The sequence below is a fragment of the Lathyrus oleraceus genome, chromosome 3, assembly GCF_024323335.1.
Source record: "Lathyrus oleraceus cultivar Zhongwan6 chromosome 3, CAAS_Psat_ZW6_1.0, whole genome shotgun sequence".
Classification (NCBI taxonomy): Eukaryota; Viridiplantae; Streptophyta; class Magnoliopsida; order Fabales; family Fabaceae; genus Lathyrus; species Lathyrus oleraceus.
This window is the reverse complement of record NC_066581.1, coordinates 112,979,834-113,004,408: the sequence shown is the minus strand read 5'-3', so window position 1 is coordinate 113,004,408 and position 24,575 is coordinate 112,979,834. Positions and strand designations below refer to the sequence as shown.

At 36.8% G+C, this 24,575-nt stretch overlaps 2 protein-coding genes across 2 annotated transcripts; both read right to left on the bottom strand.

Moving 5' to 3' along the window:
- Positions 1 to 10,197: 10,197 nt before the first annotated feature.
- LOC127129961 (uncharacterized) lies at positions 10,198 to 11,181 on the bottom strand. The gene is made up of 4 exons (XM_051059057.1): positions 11,005 to 11,181; positions 10,720 to 10,947; positions 10,464 to 10,605; positions 10,198 to 10,349 (listed from the first exon to the last, which is right to left on the bottom strand). Exons 1-4 carry the CDS (start codon positions 11,179 to 11,181, stop codon positions 10,198 to 10,200), a joined length of 699 nt encoding a protein of 232 aa, XP_050915014.1.
- Positions 11,182 to 20,986: 9,805 nt separating this feature from the next.
- On the bottom strand, positions 20,987 to 23,579 carry LOC127129960 (uncharacterized). Its single transcript, XM_051059056.1, has 9 exons — positions 23,499 to 23,579; positions 23,158 to 23,412; positions 22,664 to 23,065; positions 22,338 to 22,588; positions 22,096 to 22,263; positions 21,891 to 21,995; positions 21,728 to 21,794; positions 21,233 to 21,328; positions 20,987 to 21,142 (listed from the first exon to the last, which is right to left on the bottom strand). Exons 2-9 carry the CDS (start codon positions 23,317 to 23,319, stop codon positions 20,987 to 20,989), a joined length of 1,407 nt encoding a protein of 468 aa, XP_050915013.1. The 5' UTR covers positions 23,320 to 23,412; positions 23,499 to 23,579.
- Between the last annotated feature and the right edge of the window lie 996 nt (positions 23,580 to 24,575).

Sequence of the window (24,575 nt, the reverse complement as noted above, 5' to 3'; positions counted from 1 at the left end):
ATATCCAATCACTCTATTTTGCTAAAGGTTTGCCCTATACCATTTCTTTATGTTTAAGCTTTGTTTATTTCTGATTTGAATGTCATTTAGGATGAAGTTGTTGGTATGGGAAACTTTAGGTTTGCATGTGGGGATTTTAGGTTTTTCAATGGGGAATTTTAGGTTTTGCATGTGAGTTTGTGATTACCAATAGCATAGAACGTTTCTTTTCTTGATATATCATTAGGTTCTGAAATTGAAACCATTAGAATGTGGGTTTTGGGAAAACTGTACTGAAAAACCTGCAGAACCCAAAAACCCGTAAGGTTCGCTAGCAGCTCGCTAGGCGAACCAGAGGCGAGCATTCGCTGCCACTTCGCTAGGCGAAGCAGCAATTAGGATGACAGTACTGTGAATTCTGGTTTTGCTGTCTAACCTGTTTTGTGTGTGTTGCTTCCTCTTTTATTTTGCAGATGGAATCTAGATCCGGTGCTTCAAAGAAGAGAAAGGGCGGGAGCACTTCCCGTCCCGTGCCAATCCAGTTTGATACCGACAAATTTGTGGAGCCAATCATAAAAGAAGACAAGTTTGGATTGGGGTATACTCCAGGGTCTCAGAAGAATGAAGCCGGTACTTTCTCCAGCGGGGGTTTGGTTTCTCCCCACACCGTCAATGCTGCAGATGAGGACAAGGCTGACAGCGACTGTGACTTAGATAGCTGGATTCGCCCGTGTGTTCTAGGAGAAAAGCTCGACAATTGGTCGTCTGGAAAAGTCGTCCGGTTTACTCTACTGAAGAGGTAATTTTTATTGTTTTCCTTTTATCACATGCATAACAAAGTCTTACACTTTGACCAAGGTGTAATGACTCATCTGTAGGGCCATCCATTTAGTTACATTTCGCAATTATTTGCATCATCAATAAAGGACAGCTTTTGCAAACAATTTTGTGTTCTCTTTCTTTCAATTATTTTTACTTTTACAAAAATGGCAATGTTTCTTTTTCATCTTTCTTTTTCGTTTTTCTTTCCGAAAAAAACACCTCGTAAAACTGATCACCCGGATCTCACTGCTAATGACACTGCTATGGCCAAGTATGACTTCGACAATCCTATCTTTCAAGCCGAGAAGGGGTTGAGGAAGATTGTGAATTGCCTGAGGAGTTAGCCAGGTTGTTGAAATAGGAGGACCGAGCTATCACATCTTATCAGGAGGTGGTTGAGACCATCAGCATTGGTACCGAAGACGACAAGAAAGAGATCAAGATCGGGGCCAGTCTACAGGCCGAGAGGAAAAGACCGTTGATCATGTACTTGACTGTGTTAGAAAGGTCAATGGGTTGTGTGCTCGGTCAGCATGACGAGTCAGGTCAAAAAGAGCATGCAATATACTACCTTAGCAAAAAGTTTACCGACTGTGAACAAAGATACTCACTGCTCGAGAAAACTTGCCGCGCTTTGGCATGGGCTGCTCGCCGACTAAGACAGTATATGTTGACTCATACGACTCTATTGATATCAAAGATGGATCAAGTCAAGTATATTTTTGAAAAGCCAGCAGGGTTGCTAGGTGGCAAATGATGCTGACAGAGTATGACATCCAATACACTTCACAAAAAGCCATCAAAGGAAGTGTCTTGTCAGACTATCTTGCCGCGCAACCGATTGATGATTACCAACCTATGAGGTTCGACTTTCCTGATGAGGACATCATGTTTCTCAAATCGAAAGATTGCGAGGAACCACTCCCGGAGGAGGGGCCTGACCCTGAATCCAAATGGATTATGATGTTTGATGGGGCGGTCAACGTCAATGGTCGCGGAGTTGGTGCAGTGTTGATCACACCGGAGGGGGTTCATATGCCATTTTGTTCCAGAATAACTTTTCCCTGCACCAACAATGAAGCCGGACGAAGCAGAATGGGTCCGTTCTCGATACAATCAGCTAAGCCTAGTTGAGGAAAAGAGACTAGCAGCTATATGCCATGGCCAACTATATCAGAGATGGACGAAGAGAGCGTTTGATCAGAACGTGCGCCCTCGGGAGTATCGAGTCGGTGAATTGGTACTCAAAAGAATTCTTCCTCCCAACACATATCACAAGGGCAAATGGACACCGAACAACGAGGGTCCATACGTGGTTAAAAGAGTTTTCTCTAGCGGAACTCTGATGCTAACAACCATGGATGGCGAAGACTTCCCGTCCCCTGTCAACTCAGACGCAGTTAAAAAAAATACTTCGCATAAAATAGACCCGCTGGACAGTAAAAAGAATAGTCCAGGCAAAAAAGGGGCATCCCGACAAACCAAAAAAAGAATGAAGAGGTTCGGGCAAAAATTAGGGATATAAAAAAAAAAATGTACACTCGGTGAGTCGAAAACCCGAAAGGGCGGCTTAGGCAAAAAAGGGTATCCTGGTGGATTGAAAACCCAAAAGGGCGGCCAACGCAAAAGTTAGGGAATAAGCGAATAACTGCGATCTGAGTTCATCCGTGTTATATCACCGTTTCATTCAATCCGGCAATCTTCGAAGCTAAAAGATCGACTAATCATCCACTTCAGAAAGCAAGATGAGCAGAGCGTCTTGAGGACATACGAGCCATAGCAGAGTCGAAACTCGGTGGGACCCCGTTTCCACATTGCCATTAGGATAGTTTCTCTTGTTCAATTTATAGTGATCGCCTCTTTCCAGGGATCAACTTCCTGATGTACTCGCCTATTCCTGGCACAAATTTTTCAACCAACAAAAGTCGAATAATTCAGTTAAAAAGGCTCTTTACTTTTCATTTATCAGTTTGTTTGCAAAAGATGTCTGAATTCTTGAGGAAACATATTGCATCTGAATGTAATGGTGGCTTTTGTAGATGACTTGCGCAGGAAAACAGTCAAAATTGCTTTGAATGTGCTTAATCCCGGACGGTGAATTCAAACCGAGTAATTCCCCGGGGCATACGTGTATTTTTTAGTTACAGGTCACAGGAACCGGATGCCAAGTCATGAATCCTCGCCCCTAAGCTGTTGACAAAGCCTCTCCTCTTCAGAGCAGGTTCCCCAGTAGAGTTGACAGTATCCAGACTGTATATCCCCAGTAGAGTTGACAATATCTAGACTGTATATCCCCAGTAGAGTTGACAGTATCCAGACTGTATATCCCCATCGGAGTCGACAGTGCCAGACTGTATCTTCCCAGCAACAGCGGAGTAGTCGCATACCCAACAGACAAGAGGGTGGTGTTCCCAGTGTTCATCTCGTCCCCAACAGATTTTTTTAACAGATTTGTTTTAATCCCCAGCCTGAGGACGATTAGCAAGTTCATATCCCCAGCAAAGGTCGATTCCTACGACATTTCCCCAGGAAGTGCTCTCCTCATAGACTCTCCTCGCAGAGCCTCTCCAAGCAAAGTTTCCATAGTTAATACTTCCCCAGCAAGGTCAACTTTTCAAAAAGGCCGATTTATTTTCGGTGGCTCCCCGGTCCCGGCAGACGGATTGTTCCCCACAAAGCATTCAAGGATTGATACAACGATCCGCTCCCTGCCAGAGTTGCTTCCCCAAGCAGATTTCTTTTTTCTTTTGCACCATGCATAACATTTGCATTTGCATTTGCATGCATATCAAACATACACATAAGCTGATAAACAAAATTTTCAAAGCAGACTGAAAAATTACTTTACAACCAAAGTCATGAGATTCGGCCAGAGGATCAAGTGTGTGTGTGACCCAGCATGAGGGTCATTTTGAAGATTCAGCCTGAGAATCGTTTTCCAGAGATCCAGCCTGAGGGTCATTTCGAAGATTCAGCCAGAGAGTCGACTACGAGCGTTATTTCCCCAGCAAGCCAGCTGGAGGAATAGATTGACAGCTCAACAGAAAATCAACCTACAAGAGGATCCAGCCCGCGGATCGCATTTAAAAAACAAAGTCTAATCGGAGAGTCGTTATAACATGTTCTAGCCTGAAGAATATGTACGAAGCCCAAAAGTGGGATATTCTCGAAGCTGCATATCTAACATGAAGACTGTAGATTTCGAAAGAGGGTCAACCAGCGCATACCCCAGATGCGAGATCCTGATGATGGGAATTTATCATCAAAACAATCCAGATCTAGCCAGAAGATCAAAGTCATGTCTAGCCCGAAGACCGAAAAATAAAAAGATTCAGCCAGAGAATCGAAACAATTCAGATCTAGCCAGAAGACCGAAGTAGATTCAGCCAGAGAATCAAAGAAAATAGATTCGGCCAGAGAATCGAAACAAAGGAGATCTATCCAGAAGATCGAAGAAGATCTAGCCAAAAGATCGAAGTCAGGTCTAGCCCGAAGATCGGAAATAGATTAAGCCAGAGAATCAAAACAATTCAGATCTAGCCAGAAGATCGAAGTAGATTCAGCCAGAGAATCAAAGAAAATAGATTCAGCCAGAGAATCGAAACAATTCAGATCTATCCAGAAGATCGAAGTAGATTCAGCCAGAGAATCAAAGAAAATAGATTCAGCCAGAGAATCGAAACAAAGGAGATCTAGCCAGAAGATCGAAGAAGATCTAGCCAGAAGATCGAAGTCAGGTCTAGCCCGAAGACCGGAAATAGATTCAGCCAGAGAATCGAAACGATTCAGATCTAGCCAGAAGATCGAAGTAGATTCAGCCATAGAATCAAAGGAAATAGATTCAGCTAGAGAATCGAAACAAAGGAGATCTAGCCAGAAGATCGAAGAAGATCTTGCCAGAAGATTGAAACCGTATCCAGCCCGAGGATCAAAATTAACATCCAATCAGAGGACTAAATTGAGTATAGATTCAGTCAGAGGATCGAAACTCCAGATTTAGTCAGAAGACTGATTCAGATTCAGCTAGAGGATCAGAAGAGAAATAAACAGCGCGGTGTATTTCAGCATTTTTGTGGTGTTCTCGGAGCGCAAATTTTCGGATTGTCTTTGGTATTCAATCACAGCTCACCCTGTTTGTCTGATAAGTTGTTCGCTTTCATCCTGCTCGGGTTAGCTGATGACTGAATAGGGGCAGCTGTAACACCCAAAATTTGCCCTTCTTATTCATGCATTCATTTTTAGGTCATTTAACATTAGATACATTGCATTTCATCATGTCAATCGGGATTAGCTCCAAGAAGCTTGAACATCATCCAAGACACTTTGTGGGTCCTATCTGGGTGATCAATCAACACAAGGGAATGGCTTGAGATGCTTCCAACAGGTTCAAATGGGGTCTATTCATCAGTCAAAACGTTAATCTTGAAGGAGCAAAGGTTTGTTCATGAGTTGTCATGCTCGCTAGGCGAAGCCCACGTGTTATGCAAACAAAAAACGAAAAAAAAAATGAAAAAAAAAAAAAAAAAAAAAAAAAAAAAAAAAAAAAACGAAAAAAAAACGAAAAATAAAATAAAATAATTAATTAATTAATTAATTAAATAAATAAGTAAATAAATAAATAAATAAAATCTCAGACTTGGACCTCTCTCAAAAGCCCACTCAGCTACCAATATTAGGTTATAAATACTAGAGTTTCATTGAAACAAAAGCCACATAGAAAAGAGACAGAAGAAGGAAGAGAAGCAAAACACTCTGAGGTTTCCTTCGGACAAAACCTGGAGAGAAACCTGACAGAGAACTCAGAGCAGCCTCCAAACCCTGAAGGGAACTCAACTGTACAGAATCACCTCTGCCTCACATAAACCCTAAAGATTGTTTTGTAAACCTCACGGGTACAACTCAATTTCAATCAAGCTCTCCAATCAGGTTTGCCCTTATTCCCATTACCTCTATGCTCTTAATTTGGATCATCTGAATGTATGAGGTATGATGGATGAATTTCATTAGGTTTTTGCCCACGGGTTTTAAATGTATATGAATGTATAAATAATGCCTTGAATGCTTAATCCTTATCGTGTTTCACTAACCCTTTTGTTGAGTTTTTGTGAAGGCTCACATGACTTTTGCAGGGATAGCTCGCTGGATATTCCACTTTTCTCGTGGGATACCATTTGGGAGATTTATTTTGATTGCCTTGTTGGCTCATTTACTTTATGCATGTTCGTTTTGTATGTGTTCGTATCCCCACAGGTAGCGCGGTTCCTTCGTCGAGGACTGCCATTTTGCCCTTGAGCATCCCCCAAACCCTAAAACCCAAAGCAACACGTTAACTCCTTCTACTACAGGCGAGTAAGTCTCCAAATGTCGAGCATCCGGTAGATTGCGTAGTAACGTCGTTCGTCCAAAACCCAATCCATAACCCTGTAGTTAGCCGAGCTACGAAGACTCTGATTCTCATATTCAGATGAGATACGTATGTAGTGGATGCGACATCCGTGCGAGTCATTTTCTTTTGACCCCCCTTTTTTTTAGTAAATAACACATTAGATAAACCCACACCCTTTAGACAAGAACTACAAAAGTGGATCCCGTAGAGTACTACGAATGCGTAGGGGTGCTAATACCTTCCCTTCGCATAATCGACTCCCGAACCCAAGATTTGGTTGCGAGACCCTGTCTTGTCCTTTCCTTTTTCCAGGTTTACTTCGAGCGTTTCCTTTCCCTCCTTTGGGATAAATAACGCACGGTGGCGACTCTCCTGTCTTTCTTCGCCGGTTGTTTTTTTTCGCATTCCATTTTTCAGGTTGCGACAATATGTACAATGGAAAATGAAATAAAGTGCTAAAAGTAAATTGCATTAAAGTAAAAGCTTGAGGTTAAAAGTTAATGGTTAGTAAGTTAGAAGTTTGTTTTGTTTTGCTTTTCATTTCAAGACATTCTTTGGAGAACACTCAACCCACTTATCACAAGCATGGATCCTTGAACCAAAACATCTTTCGAAGGAAGGAAAGAAGGCCAAGTTTCCACACAATACCATGAAAGAGGGGAGACTTACAATCTCACTAAATAGAATGCTTATGCCTTTTGTGTCACAAATTTAGCGCTATGTTAAGCAATCATAATTGGACTTATGTAGAAGTCACAACTATTTGAGGTTGGGCAATAGACTTTTGGTGTTAATGCATGTTGGAGACATAATATTATGAACTATGCTCATGAAACATACCACACACAAAAAATATGCAAAAAGTATGGCCTAATCTCATCCATACTCATGTCAATTTTTCAATCAACTAGCATTAGGACTTTGAGATGTCATTGGCCAAATGGAAATGAATGGATGAAGAAGGGGAATTAGATGAAGAGGGAATGGGATGAATGAGATCACAAATTGGTCAAAGGAGGACTCTTACCAAATTAATATCATTCATTCATTTTGGGAGATGGAATGTACATTCCATCAATCCCCTAAATCCAATGATATTAACTTAACAAAGTTTAGTCAACCTTGACCAAGGCCCAATAACAAACAAGCAAACTCAATTAAGTCAATACAAATGGTCAACACAATTTAAATGACATTTATTCAATTAAAAATAATAAAATAGTGCATTTAGTTCAAATATGTTTTGTCCAATTCCTAAAATCTCATCAAAACACCAAAGAAATGGCCATGAGATTTATCATAGGTTAAACAAGGTCAAAGGACCTTGGAGAAAAAATTTCATGATTTTTGGACATTTAAAAATATTTTTAAACAATTAAAAACAAATTCAAAATCAATTAATTCATGAAAAATATTAATAGTGATCCAAAAAATAATTTTAATTCAGAATATGAAAGAGAAAAATATTTGTTTTTTTGGTGAAAGTCCCATATTTTTTGGATCAATATTGAATTTAATATGAATTATTGAAGAAAATGCAATAAAAATGAAAATTCAGAAATTCTAAATTACGTGGACCATTAGATCTCCCTCATTAATTGAGGTGGCAGATCTGATGATCCAAAACATGCATTCCACATGTGCATGAGTCAATTGCATGGCAAATATGGTAATCAACACCAACGCTCAGGATTAGAACGCGAGAGGAGGATCATGTGGTTCAGATGCAAGACACCTCATCGCCGGAACCAGAGCTACGATCATCTTCTCCGATGAGCCTCACCGGACTGGTCAACATGAACCATCACCAAAATAAACAACAGGGACATAATCTTGAAGAAAAAATGACACTGAACTCGAATTTGACCTCCATTCATTCCAACTCCAAATATATTGGGAGATATGTGGAATTGAAAATTCAGGTACATGAACTGAGTTACTTCGATTTGACCTCAAAGCAACTTAATATTCTTGCCTACATTGGTAGGACTTTAGACAACCAAAGAATCAATGGAATTGAGCAAGAATTTGAGAGAATCGAAGAGTTTAAAATTTCTGCAAATTACCTTCAATGGAGGTCTGAACACGATGGATCTTGATATGGCTTGTGCTTGGACTCACTCTACTTGCTTGCAGGAAGAGAATGTAAAGGTTTAGAAGCATTGGATTCCTGAAGAATTGAATTCCAAAACACTAGAGAGTCAAGCTCAAATTCAAAAGAATTTATCAGGTTTATCTTATGAGAGTGAAGGGTTTTCAATGGGGAATCAAAGCTGGTGCAATGGTGTTCTCAATTCTGAGCAATTGAAGCTCTATTTATAGCTGAATTATGTGATATTTGCACACTCACTTTAACTTTCCAAAATTGGCAAATGATGATGCAATGGTGCATGGGCGCGCATAGGCCCATGAAATTATAGCTGGCGGTCCAAATTTGAAGATCAGATGCTTTGAAGTTAGCATAGATTGCAAGGCACATGTGCATTGGTGTTTGAAGATTGATCCATGCCAAATGATATCAGTTTGTTTAAGCCATGCGCAACCTATGCATTTCAATTCCAAAATGAATAAATTCGAGCTCTTTGGAAAGGTGAGATCAAGAGGAACAAGTTTGGTGTTGAACACTTTTTCATTTGGAGCTTGGAACTTGGAGAAATTTGAGGTGTAAGTTTGGAAAAATTTGACATATCAAAATTTTTCTAAGTGTCAAGCCATATGTCTCAATGTTCCACCTTGCTTAACTTTTTATAGGAGCTTCAAATGAGAAAGGTGTCTTCATCAAAGTTGTATCTCTCTCAAATAACTTCAAAATGGTCACCAATTTCATGTCAGTTGGATTTGAAATGATCGAGTTATGCATTTCTGAAGTTTGGAAAAATCACTTGATCAATGGTATAGGTCAAAAGTTACCTATAATGTAGCCTCATATCACATGCTCAAAAAAGTTGAATTATCTCCCACTCCAAACATAAAAGTTGAAGTAGACACATTAAATTTGATTGTTAAACTTGGAAATCTTTAATATCATAAAAATTGAGCAAGTTATGGCCTTGGGAAGTTGACTTTCAAATTAGGGTTTACACAAAGTGACCTATAATGTTTCAACATAGAAAATGATTTTCCAAGCAAAGATTGCTCTAGGTATCAACATTAAAGTTGTTTATAATGTCATTTAGAGTATGTTTTCTCTTGGAATAATTTTCATATAGTGAAAATGGTAGGAGATAGGGTATAGGGAGACCCAATTTTGATCAGATGAAATCATCTGGCCAACCACCATCAACCAACTTGCTAACTTCCAATTCTATTGACTTTATTGGCTAATGGTAGATCATATATGCATAAGATGATGTAATTTTAAGTGGCCCTTGAGGAATTTGATCAATGGGTGAGATAGCTTGTTGGAGAAGTTACTCAAGATACCCAGTCAAACTAGGGTTTCCAAGGCAAATCACCCTCAAACTCTTGAAGAAAACTTGATCAATATAACATGTGGAGATCATTGGGACTCATATATGATGCTTATAACCATTATTGAATCAATTCTTGGTTGTGATATTTGTTCATGAGGGTCTCAAAACCTAGATGTGTTCTTGATGAATCAATGAGATCATGCCCTACCTACAAAAGTGTTAGGCAAATGCAAAGACATATTTTTGGTATTTTGGTTAGTAAAATGATAATATACAAGTATGATATAATGATAAAGTTCTTGGTGATCTCTACCAAAACAAATCCAATGAAAGAGGGGTAAGGAGGATGCCAAGATATGATCCCAATGCTTATGCTTATGATGAAATGCATGAGGGATCTTAGGGTCAAAATTGGGGTCTTACAAGCACTTCTGACTCTTTCTTGTCCATCTCTTCATCACTTTCAAAAATTGACAGGCTCAAGACCCGTTCCAAAGGTAACTGTGGTGTCTTCATCGGACTACCCTGAGAAATCACCTGATCTATCACCTCTACTGTATGACTTGTACCAAAATCATCTTTGTACTACATAGTGTTTCAAACATCAATTTTCAATTCTTCATCATAGACTTTTAGAGTCACCATACCTTCCTCTATGCCTATCATACACCATCCAGACTCTAAAAATAGTCTGCCTAAAATGAGAGGAATCTCTTCATCTTTAGGCATCTCAAGAATCACAAAGTCAACTAGGAAGACAAATTTATCTATGTTCACCAGAACATCTTCTACCACTCCATAAGGTCACTTAACTGAGTTAGCAAACTGGAGTGTTATCCTAGTGTCTTGGACCGTGCCAATACCCAATTTTTTGTAAATAGATAAAGGCATCAAGCTTACACTAGCTCCCAAATCAATAAGCTCCATTTTGAAGGTCCTATTTCCTATAGTACAAGGAATAGTAACTGATACTATATCTTTCTTCTTTATTGGTATCTTCATTCCCTACAAAGTAACACTACAGGTTTCGGTTAAAAGAATAGGACCAGTGTTAGCGGGACACTTCTTTGAGACTATTTCTTTCATGAATTTGGCATTTAAGAGCATTTGCTCCAATGCCTTAGAAAAAGGAATGTTAATCTCAAGTTTCTTGAACATCTCCAAGAATTTCTCGAAATTTTTCTCATTCTTCTTCTTCTTTGTTCTTTGGGAATATGGAAGTCTGATGGTTGGTTTATGATCTTTCTGTTTCTCTTTCTCAACCACTGGTAACACAACAACCTCCTCTTCGTTTTTCTCATGATCTCTAATTTCTAAATCCACTTCCAACAACTCGTCTTCTTCTACCTGTTTATTCTCATAACTCTAAGAATACTTACCACTTCTGGCCACAACAACACTCACATTATTATGTTCTCTAGGATTTATCATAGTTCCACTAGGTTGTGTACCTGGTGCTTGGGAACCGACTAGTTGTTGTGCTATTTGTCCCATTTGAATTTCAAGATTTTTTATAGAAGTTGTGGTGTTTCTCTGATTATTTATGTTCTCTTCTTGGAATTGAATATTGTGAGCTGCCATCTTTTTAATGGCTCAAAAAATTCTGCCTCAAAAAATTTATCTCCTCTATTTTTTTTCCAGTTGCAAAACAATATACAATCAAATGAGGTCCACCACAAAGTTCACAACTAACATTCTGGGCTGGCTGAATTTGAGCTACCTATTGTGTATCATTATTCATTGCTTTAAGTTTATTTTCAACTTCTGCAACAACTGTATCTTCTATCCTTATCTTATTTATTTCAAGCTTCAGATTAATAACCCTTTTAGATTTGTTTGAAGACTTATCATAAAACTCTAAATGCTCATTTGCAGTTATTGCCTCAATGATCTTTTTAATACATGTGGCTGCTGAAATGTTTGATGAGCCACCAACTGCTGTATCAATCAATTATTTTGTCTTCAATCGGAGACCATTGACAAATATCTTCTTTTGCTCAGTATGATCTAAGTTGTGCGTAGGACAAGCAAACAAGTAACCTCTTGAATCTCTTGTATGAATCACCAAGTGATTCACCATCTTTTTGTTTGAAGCTCATAATGTCATATATTTTCCTGAGGAAAACTAAAGCTGGAAAATACTCATGCATAAAAGTTGTTTCCATTTGTTCCCAAGTGGTGATACTCCCAGCAGGTAATGAGTAAAACCATTCTTCTGCATCTTCAGATAAGGTAAAAGGAAACATTCTCAACTTTTTTGCTTCTTCAATATGGCCATCTATCTTTAGAGTGGTGCTCATAGTTAGAAACCTTTGTAGATGTTTATTTGCATCTTCGATGATTTTTTCCGAAAAAGGCCTCCTCTCAAGTTGAATAATGGTGCTAGGATGCATCTGAAAGTTAGGCACATTCACCGGTTGGTTCACAATTGTTAGCCTACCACCCGATGCATTTTTGATCCCATAGTCACCTAATAGTTTTTCTGGTGATGATGGATTTGCACCTATCATTTAAACCTCTATCTCTGAATTTGAGTGAATGGAGGGATGCTCTTTGTCTGATTCCAATCTTGATAATTTAGCTTGTCTAAGTCTTGTACGCAAAGTTCTTTCGATTTCTGCTTCAAAAGGAAAATCAGTTGAGGCCTTACCTCGCATAAAAATATCAAAAACAAATTAGTTGAAAAAAATCGAAATAAAAATAACAAAAATTAAATTTTAGTTACAGAGCAACAAAATTTCAATTGAACTAAATTTAAACTTTATATTTTGGCAGTCCCCGACAACGGTGCCAAAAACTTGATCAGTAAAATAGCAAGTGTACTATTTTAGCCTATGTAGTAATAATGAAGAGATTTCCCCGAATGTCGATCTCAAGGACTGTGTATCAATAATGAGTTATAATTGTCGTTCAATCAAACAAAAACTAAAGTTGGGATTTTTTTTGAGAATTTATAAAAATAATTGTCAATAAAATAAAGAGATGATTTAAACGGTTTTGAAAGATATGAGCATTATGATAGGGAAAGTGTATGATTGTTTCTTGTAACAATTATGAATCATCATTGCAATAACATATTTTACATAATCAACACCAGTTCTTAAAGTTGTTTTCTCCTAAATCCTCCGTGAGGAAAGCTTAAATCGTCCATCCCTAATTACTATGCCCATAGATAATTACTGATGAAATTAAGCATTGTTATATCATGAATTATCTGGTTACTACATGGTAACCCTAGTCATAAGAGATATCTACCATAGTATATTCTCATGAAAGCATTATCAACGACGGTCCAACCTAATTGTTAATCTTATATAAATCTCAGTTTTTCCGAAAGAGAAAGCATTACAAACATCAAGAGAATAATTAAATTATGAAAAACACATTGTTATTGCAAATAGAGAATTATAGTCATTACAGATCTAAATCAGGGACACCCCCTAGAATTGGGGGGTTTAGCTACTCATGATATTCATTGAAAACAAAATACAAATTTTAGACATTACAGGTACTAAGATGAAATTGAATTTCAATCGCTTCCATTCATGAAAATCCGTGTTTCACCAAAGCTTATGTGTTCTCCAATATTTCTCTCTGTATCTTTGTCGTCCAAGAAGAAGTCCCCCCGAATATGATAGAAAACTAGCTTAAATAGAAAAGGTGTCCCTTTTTGAACATTCCCCTGATATATCAGATTTAATTGGATAGTAAAATCAAGTCTGAAAATAGCCAAATGACCAATAATTTCCAAATCTGGTCAAAAAATGAAAGTTTCCAAAAATGACATGCCTGCCTCCTACGGCCCATAGCAAGTGCTACGAGTGGCCATAGCAGGCCACTGGTTATGGCTTGGTAAACCTGGATGGGAACTCTGTTTGCTACGGCTCGAAGCGGGTGCTACGGGTGGCCGTAGCAGACCACTGTTTCGATAACTTTTTCCTCTGAAACTGGGGTTGCATCAGCACCTCAACTATATCCCATAGCATACATTACAGGTGGCCATAGCAGACCACTGTTCCTTGGGCTATACTTTTCGATTCTTCACAGTTTTTGCCGAAATCCTTCTTGAATATTTATTTGAATATGAAAACAGTAAAGAAACATAACCAAAGCATAAAATGCGGAAAATGGAAACAAATTGATAACAAACAGTGAAAAGATTAAATGAAATTAACGGTAAAAGAAGGTGCAAAAATCACTTATCAGACCGCTTTGCCTCTCAACCATGGACTTGAAGTTCTTAAACACTTTGAATACCTCATCCTTTTTATTGATTAGGTATGTCCATAGCTTTATACCGATCATCGATGAATGTGAGAAATTATCTATTGCCACCAATTGAGTTAACTTGTATCGGTCCACACACATCCGAATACACCACTTGTATCTTGTATTGGTAATTATATTAAATCACATATTTGACATAATAAATAGTGAGCGGTACCTAGCAACACATCACTGCTACCCAAGACACGAAAATGTCATGTGATCTAACAAATATTTTGTGATAATACTTATGTGTACAATTACCCTTTTTTCCATTATGTCTATATTGAACACAAGGCATAGACTGTGTCATCCATGTCCAGTTCAATATTGGGACCTTAGACATTTATCCTGTTACGCAGGATGGGGAAATTCCATCTAGGTCACTCATATCCCTCAGCATGCTTCGTGGAATACCCATTAACTGTCTTTATGTTTATCGAGTTACGGATGATGTTTGATCAACAATAAATCACTAGACTCTATATCTAGAGTCCATAGTGGTTTCAGGTCGAAGGGTGGTATACACCACTATCACCGTGAGAATAGATTATGACACTTTGCATAACATTGTATGTACTATTCTCATAGCGGGTCAATCTAGTATAAATATTACTCCTAATATTCATACCTACGTTTAAGACTTGATAACTCGTTATCCGTGATCCATGAGATGTGATCATCAGTTTATATACATAATAGTCTTAATGCTTTAATGTTATCCCAATTCACAACAAAGTTCGACTACATATACTTTAAGAATAGTGTCCTTATGTTTAATGTGATCTCATGATTAACTCACACTTGATACATTAAACGGACTAGCTATTCTAGAGACTTTATTAAACAAACATAATAAAGAAAAAGCCTTTTATTATTAATAAATAATTCGATACAAGTACCAAAAGTGTTTGCCTCTAGGTCTTACACCAACAATCTCCGACTAGCACTATAGCCAATCAGGCATACCCCTAATACCCATAGATCTAGTATGACCATCATGCTTCTGCTGTGCAAGAGGCTTTGTTAGTGGGTCAGCAATATTGTCAAGTGTAGGTACTCTACATATTTTCACGTCTCCTCTATATATTATCTCTCGAATGAGGTGATAACTCCTAAGTATGTCTTTGGATCGTTGGTGAGATCTAGGCTCCTTAGCTTGTGTTATAGCACCATTGTTATCACAATAAAGATCAATGGGATCCACAATGCTAGGAACTATGCCATGTTCACTAATGAACGTTTTGATCCAAACAAATTCCTTTGTTGCACTTGAGGCAGCAATATACTCGGCCTCAGTAGTAGAATCAACAACTATATCTTGCTTTGAACTTTTCCAGCTCACAACGCCACCATTTAAGTATAACACATTACCAGATTGCGATCTAAAGTCATCCTTATCTATCTGGAAGCTAGCATCGGTCTATTCAATTACATCAAGCTTTTCTTGACCTTCATATATCAAGAATGAGTCCTTAGTCCTTCTCAAATACTTAAGGATACGAGACATGTGGTCGAGTATATAACATGGCATGCGGTCTATTCAATTACATCAAGCTCTTCTTCACCGAGATCAGATTGGTACCTACTCGCTGCACTTAAAGCATACGAGACATGTGGTCGAGTACATAACATGGCATACATGATAGATCTTATTGCAGATGCAGATGGAATCTTATTCATGAGATCCCTTTCTTCCTTAGTTGAAGGGGATTGTGTTTTTCATAGACACATGCAATGTTGCATAGGTATGAATCCTTTCTTGGAATCACGCAATTTTAAAGCATCTCAGCACTTTGTCTACGTATGTACTCTGACTTAGGCAGGGCAGTTTTTGTGATCTATCTCTATAGATCCTGATTCCTAATATATAGGCTGATTTACCTAGGTCCTTCATAGAAAAGAATTTCCCTAACCAAGACTTTACTTGTTGTAGGGTAGGGACATCGTTTCCAATGAGTAATATGTCATATACATATAATACCAGGAAGACGATCATGCTCCCACTAACCTTCTTGTAGACACAAGGCTCATCTTCATTCTTGACGAATCCATTGTTTTATTGTTTCATCAAAACAAAGATTCCAGCTTCTGGAAGCTTGCTTCAATCCATTGATTGATCTCTGTAACTTATATATCTTTTGGGCTTCTTCTGGTATGTCAAATCCTTCAGGTTGTGTCATGTACACATCCTCAAGAAGATTCCCATTAAGGAAAACAGTTTTGACATCCATCGGCCATATTTCATAATCATGATATGCAGCGATAACAAGTAAAATCCGAATAGATTTAAGCATTGCAATTGGTAAAAAGGTTTCATCATAGTCACCCCATGAATTTGTTTATATCCTTTTGCAACCAGTCTTGCCTTATAAGTATGTACCTTACCATCCATGTGAGTCTTCTTTTGGAAGACCCACTTGCATCCTATAGGGTTAACTCCTACAGGAGGCTTTACCAAGGTCCAAACCTAGTTTGTGCACATTGAGTCCATTTCAGATTTCATGGCTTCTATCAACTTCTCAGACCCGGGACCAGTTATGGCCTCTTGGTAGGTCACATGCTCATCTTGATCCATAAGTAATACATCACCTTGATCAGTTATGAGATATCCATATCTCTCAGGTAGGTGACGTATCCTGCTTGACCTACGTTGGTCTTGTTCTACTTGAGCAGGTTGCTCTTCCACAACTACTTGTGTTTCCTGCTCTAATTTCTTCAAGCTCTACTTTCCTCCCACTGATTCCTTTGGAAATAAAATCCTTTTCTAGGAAGACTCCAGTTCGAGAGACAAACACTTTTACTTCAGAAGGATTATAGAAGTAATACCCTCTTGTTTCTTTAGGATACCCCACAAATAAGCATTTGTCAGATTTGGGCTCAAGCTTAGTTGAAATTTGTAGTTTCACATAAACTTCGCAACTCCAAATCTTCATGTAAGACATATGTGGTTTCTTACCACTCCATATCTCATATGGTGTCTTCTTAACCTTTTTGGATGGGACACGGTTAAGTGTGTAAGTTGTTGTCAATAGTGCATGTCCCCAAAAGGAGTTTGGAAGATCGGCGTGACTCATCATGGATCAGACCATGTCTAACAAGGTTCGATTCCTTCTCTCAGATACACCGTTTCATTAGGGTGTTCCAGAAGGAGTAAGTTGGGATAGAATCCCACACTCTTTCAGATGGTCATCAAACTCTAGGCTTAAATATTCACCACCTCGATCTGATTGAAGAGTTTTAATATTCTTACCTAGTTGGTTTTGTACTTCACTCTTGAATTACTTGAACTTTTGAAAGGACTCTGATTTTTGTTTCATTAAATACACATAACCATATCTACTGAAATCATCAGCAAATGTGACAAAGTACTAAAAACCTCCTATGGATGCTATGTTCAGTGGTCCACATACATTAGTGTGTATGAGGGCCAAAAGATCATTAGCTCTTTCAACTTTTCCTGTGAATATAGACTTTGTCATCTTTCCAATTAAACAAGATCTGCATGTCTCATATGATTCATAATCAAAAGAGTCCAGGAGTCCATCTTTATGGAGTTTGGGAATGTGTTTCTCATTTATGTGGCCTAATCGACAATGCCAAAGGTAAGTTGGATTTAACTCATTAGGTTTCATCCTTTTAGTATTAATGTTATAAATAGGCATCTCAAGATCAAGAACATATAGTCCATTATTCATTTGTGCAATAGCATAGAATATATTATTCAAATAAATGGAGCAACAATTATTCTTTATTATGAATGAAAAACCAAACTTGTCCAAAAAAGAAACCGAAATAATATTCCTTCTAATTGTAGGTACATAATAACAGTTCTCTAACTAAATTATTAAACCACTAGGTAAAGTCAATACATAAGTTCCTACGGCTAAAGCAGCAACCTTTGCTCCATTGCCAACTCGTAGGTCAACTTCACCTTTTGCCAAATCTCTACTCCTTTTTAGCCTCTGCACATTGGTACAAATGTGAGAACCACATCCAGTATATAATACCCATAATGCATAAGTAGTTATATTAATGCCAATAACAAAAATACCTAAAGTTGAAGTCTTACTTTATTCTTCTTATCTTCCAGGTACTTTAGGTAGTTTCTCTTCCAGTGTCCAGTATTACCGCAATGGAAGCAATTTCCATCCTTTGTTAAGCCTCCACTAGGTTTCAAAGCAGGAGCAGTAGGTTTGGATTTGGGAACTTCCTTGCCTTTCCCTTTACCACCCTGCTTGGTGGATGTTTTGTTATGTCTCTTTCCATTTTCGGTCATCAGAATGGACATCCCTTTTGACTTCAGATTCTGCTCAGCAGTTCTTAACATGCCTAGCATTTCATAAAGAGTTTCATCCATATCATTCATGTTGAAATTAAGGACAACTTGAATGAAGCTATCTGGAAACGATTGCAAGATCAAATCAGTCGCAAGTTCCTTTCTGTGGCGAAAACCCAACCTCTCAAGGTTCTCCACATACCCAATCATCCTGAGCACATGAGGACCTACAGGGGCTGCCTCAGCTAACTTGCCTTGAAAAAGGGCTTTTGAAACTTCAAACCTTTCATTCCTTTCTTGCTCTTGATAGAGCATCTTCAGGTGTCCGATCATATCGAACGTTTCCATGTTCTCATGTTGCTTTTGCAACTCCGAGTTCATGGTAGCTAGCATGAGGCAAGAAGCTTCATTGGCATCATCGACATGCTTCTTATAAGCATCTCTTTCTGGCTTAGGTGCAGAACTAGGAGGTTCCTCTTCAGGAACAGGTGTCTCCAAGACATACAACTTTTTATCATGTTTGAGGACAATCCTCAGATATTGGTGCCAATCCAGAAAATTTGTCCCAGACAATTTTTCCTTGTCAAGGATTGATCGCAACTTGTTGTTAGAGGTGTTTGTTGTCATGGTAATTGACATGAAAAATATGAAAATATAAGTATCATTAAAATAACATATTTAATTAGGCCTTTAATTAAATATGCTCCCACTATTTTACTCAAAACAAATGACCCTCACCATTTGATTCGGAAAATCCCGTTGGAAGATTTTCTAGTGGATCGAGATCCACATTTCACTTTGTTTTAAGTCCACGTAGGTGGATTACAGAAAACTAGTTTATTTAGGTAGGAACTCCTTCCAATTGTATCTAATACAACTCTCGAATATTTTAGTTGGATGAATAAATCCTTATTCCAACCCATCATACGGATCATTTCCATCTCTTGCTTCTAAACATATATAATCTTATTATAATTTGTTTAGTTAAGTTTGACCCATTGTTTTAGCAATTGGATATTACAATTATCCCATCGCACCTTACTAATATAAAACATGCACCTCGCGTAGGCGAAACCTACATTATTCGATAATAGTCTTGATGAGTGCTAAAACTTGGAAAACATAAACTTAATATTTAATTTGAGGGAATTTGAAATTATTTCGATCTCACCGGCTTATTTATCATATAAATCGTCTCTCACATGCATCAACATACATTCACATGCATCAACATACATACAAAATGAAATAGTTATGACCCCTAGCGCAATTGTTCTCCCAAGCCAATGAGAGAACATAAGCTAACCTAATAACGGTCTAAACTTCTCCAAGCAAGATCTTCAAGGTTGTCCTCCTTTGATATTGTATTCTTCTCTTTCTTCATAACATTACATTACATAAAAGAAACTCGTTTTAGATACGAGGGAGTGAGATGAGAAAAGAAGTTACATTAAGAGATTAAAAGAGAGGCACGACACGCAGGCCGTATTTTAAAATCCCAAAAACAAAATAAAGGAAAACCATTACCACAAGACAATAATAATAAACACATTATTATTAATTTTAATTTTGTTAATTAAATAAACCAAATTAAATTTCGGCGATTGATCATACTACGAAGAGTTAGTCGGGGTTCCGAATTTAATGAATAATTCATTTGAAACCGACACCGTTGTTTGCATCAGCACTTGATACTTTAAAGCACAACTCTTATGCAGTCACAACCCTAATCGCATAACTCTTTGACAGCACAACCCTTGTACCGTCATGAACCCTAATGTATCAATTTCGTACCGTCAAACACACCTCGATTGTTAATTCCGTATGATTGATCAACACGTCATTGCTTCACCATACTCATGCCGGATTCCGAAGCAAATAACCATTGATCGCTCAAAGATAAACAATCATTAAGTGTTTGAATGAACGAAATAGAAACAATATATTATATATACCATATTTTGCATAAGAATTACTTATATTATATATATAAATTGATCAATCTCATTTGTGTAACCTATGGACGATCGATGTATCGTTGCTTCACCATACTAACGTCAGATCCCGAAGGATAGTCAGCATCAATTATCCAAATCATACACACATGATGTCAAATTTAATTACTATTTTATTATTTAATTTATCATGTCTTTTAATCGTATTAATACAGAAAATACAGAAAATAAACAACTATCAGATGCATGGTTTCGTAAGTGGCTCTGATACCACTTAAGGAAAATTGTGAGCCAAAATGCAGCAGAAATTAAAAATTCTCCTTTAGTGATCCTTACGAATGGGCATGATCAGTGATAAAAATCATTACCTCTTGATGCATATCTAAGGAGTGATCACAAGCGTCACTAGTGCAGAAAGAAGATTTTACACCCGTTTTTTATACATATTACACCCGTTATGATAGGGTGTAAATTCAAAGGGTGAGATATGTATGAAGAATTTACACCCGTTTTAAAACGGGTGTAAAAAGAGAATATATTACACCCTATTTTAGATTTAAAAAAAGGGTGTAATTGGTAGATATATACATTAAATTTTAAGACATTTACACCCTATTTAATATAAAACGGGTGTAAATTGTCACCTATTACACCCTGTTTTAGATAAAAAAAGGTGTAATTGGTAGATATATACATTGAATTTTAGGACATTTACACCCTATTTAATATAAAACGGGTGTAAATTGTCACCTACATACATTGAAGTTAAACGAATTTACACCCTATTATAATTCAAACGGGTGTAAAATGACAAATATTTACACCCTATTTTTGATATATCAAATGTAACTTGTACCAATAAATTATTCATGGAACAAAAATATATCTATATATAAGTTTTTTTTAATCGCTTCTGTTTTGTCATTAAATCTTTCTTTTCCTGGTTCTCTTGCTCTTCAACCTTTTGCAAAAAGAATTGAGCCCAAAGTTGTCGGATGTGATCAATTGACTCTTTTTCATATGATGAGGTGTCTGTGAATATCTGCAAGTTCAAACATATAATAAATTAAACAACTACATGTTAAAACAATAATTTACATGTTTTTCATTAAATATATGTAATATAGAATACCTCATTGAATCTTTCAACAATACAAGCATCAATAATGTCAAACATATTTTTCATGACATAATATCCACATGCCCATCCGTTATCTTGTTGATGCCCCTGCATATAAACTCCTAGTTACATTAAAGCCACCAAAAACAACAACATCACAAACTTTTTTCCTTTTTCACAAAATTTGTACCAACACTAACTTTCTTCACTCGACATAGAAACACATACAATTTTAGTTGGTTCAGAGCATGTACAACTATAATTTTATCACCATAAGTGCAATTCAGTAATAAATATACTACATGTTTATAATGATAACTTACAAATATATCACTTGCAATTATAAAATCGGAATTTTCTTTTTCTTTATCTCATTTATAATAATATAAATAATCAAGATATATGGGCATTTAATACCTCTTTATAAATGGTATCTTTCAAGAACTAAAAAATCAAGCCAACACACCAGTATTCCAAGAAACGACAATATAGTAAAACAAATCTTACCATAATATTCTTCCAATTAGGCTTCTTCTTCTTAATACCTCTTAATAAATGATAACCTTCTAGAGCTCTGATAAAAGAGTTGTCAACGAAGTAAGTTATAAATATAAAGACTATGTGTACAAAAATTTAGTATAAATGATATCTCTCTATTTAGGCTTCTTACCCCTCCAATATGACCTTAATATTTTTCTTAGGAGATCTGTTTAATGAACAAAACCAAAAAATAATATTATCTTCAGGACAAATGACAAACAATTGCCAGTGATTGCTGTAAATTTACAAAAAAAAAGTGTTAGAATCAATAAAATTTAAATATTACAAAATAACATATGAAAAACGATAAAACCTTGAAGGAAACATGTACTTACCTATTTAGCAATGGTCCTAAATAACATTTTTTTGGCTCTCCATCCAACTTATTTTGTATGTATGTTTGAATAACTTCGGCCGGTTTTGTGTGAACTAGTATCCTATTTGGATCGAGAAACCCAAATAGTTTGTTGAAATTCTTGGAGATACACATGCGATGTAGATATCTAAATTTTTGAAACAAATATTAATTATATTTGATACATAAAAAAAATAACTAACAATAGAATATGATACTTACGTGCACCATAAAGACAAGATAGATGTGGATAGCCATTTAATACCGGAAGTTAATTCATTAAGATCCACCCTATCAATAAAAACTGAGAGTTCACTTGTTTCATGATCCAAATCTAGAGAGAATGAATTTTCCTTGAGATTGTTAATCTTTTTGAGGTAATCTTCAGAAGCATCCATTTTTTTAGTTAAATCTTCAGTAGTCATAACCTTTGAGCAACTTCCGTTAGTGCTCGTACCCACAGATTCTACATGCTGTATCAAGTGAACATTAATTAAATTAATTTTTTTCTAATTTTTAGTAGATTAATTGTATCCAGTTACGCATACCTCTTTTATAAACATCTCTTTAGGCCTCTCGGAGCGGAGCTCCAATTGCATCTGTTGTAGGAGTTTCATTCCTTGTTGGATTTGAGCTCTCTCCTCTTGCATCTCTTTTTGCATTTGTTGTTGGAGCTCTGTTCTTTGTTGTTGGAGATGTTTTTGTAATTTATGTTGGAAATCTATATTCATTTTTTGCTCCAAGGCTTGAAGGTGGGCTAGAAGGTCATCTTGAGAGACACCTCCTAAGGTGGAGCGTGAACTTTTTCCATAGAATTTCTTAAAGCCCACACCCCTAGGAGCAGTGCGGATCCGACCAGGGTGTTCATTTATTCCAAGGGCAACAGTCAAGATATCGTCACGCCCTTCAAAGACAATAGTACCTTGTGTATTTTTTTCCACTAACTCTCCCTAAAACATTTAGATACATATAAAAATGATGTAAAATGATTACTAAGTTATGAATGAAATTTAAATTTATCAATAAATCTTTTATTACTTACAATCTTAGATGCTACTAAGTTTGTTGCCTCAGATGTAAAATTTCCCGATGGCTTCTGTCGAGCCATCAACCATGCCTCATATCGCTTTAGTTCGGGAGGGTCAACCATCAAACTTTCATCACCTTTGGCCTCTTCAATCACTTTTTTCCTCCTCTCTTCCATTACGGTGGCCCTAAGTTTTTCATAACCACCACGAGACAAAATATGAGGGTGGATATTCTTTGATGCATGTGTCTTTCCTTTTAGCCTTTTCTCCTATTACAAATAAATCACATTAAACTAAACGTCAAAAACCAAATCAATTTAGATAACATAAAAATAAATCTACAAATTTAACTAACTTGAAAATCTTCTTTTTGTCGAGTCTGGACAAACAAATCCCAATCTTCTTCTTTGATAAATTTATACTTTTCAAATGGAGTTGTATTTTCATGCTTATCTCCTTTCCCAAATATATAGACATTTGAGAGCAATGTCTTAAATTGCTTCAATCATTCCCCCATATAAACAAACCAATGCTTCCTAAATTCTTTATCAGTGGGGCAAGTGAACTTACACTTCAAAACATAAGGAGTGTTAGTAATTGAAGCAATTATAGATAATAACTTTAAAATAATTAATTAAAAATGCATACCGTGATATCGTCCCATATCACGTCCTTCAACTTATCGCTTATCTTTTTCCATTGCTTTTCATTTATACTAACCTTGCTACGTGCAATGAATGACAAATAACTTTTAAACTTTGCAGCATACTGACCAATGGGTTGGAAGGTATCAGGATCAAAATCAATTTGGTATTTTTCACCATCAGGAAGTTTGGCAATGAAACGTAGCAATGCTGTGACACCTCTAGTCTTCTTTTTTTTTGGTGAAGAGCTAGATGGTTTATCCATAATTCCTGTTTAGAGAGAAAACAATATTAGTCAAAACTAAAATTAAAATGAATAATAAACATAATAGACTTCTTCTCCAGTTAAGGCCTTTGGGGCAACTTTATACTCCTGATATCCATTAAAAGCCTTTTTCAATCTTCGATATGGGTGATTATGATTAAGAAGTGTGTCCGTTACTCTAGTTATGGACACCCGTGAAAAAAAGTGTGTCCGTTACTCTAGTTATGGACACCTGTGAAAAAATGTGTGTCCGTCCGTGTCGGACACCTCGACCATCACACATCTAATTTATTCATTTTTTAAAATTATTTTCAGTGTCGTCGTATAAGTGTGTCGTATAAGTGTCGGAGTAGTTTTCGGTGTGTTCGTGCTTCATAGGCTCTATACAAGAGTTCAACAACAATTCCTTCATTCAAAAAACTAGTATCATTCATAATGTAGAAATCATGATAAGTAAAAGAACACAAAGCTACTCAACAAATCCTCTTGAAACGCAACCAATAAGCATGCGATCAAAAAGACT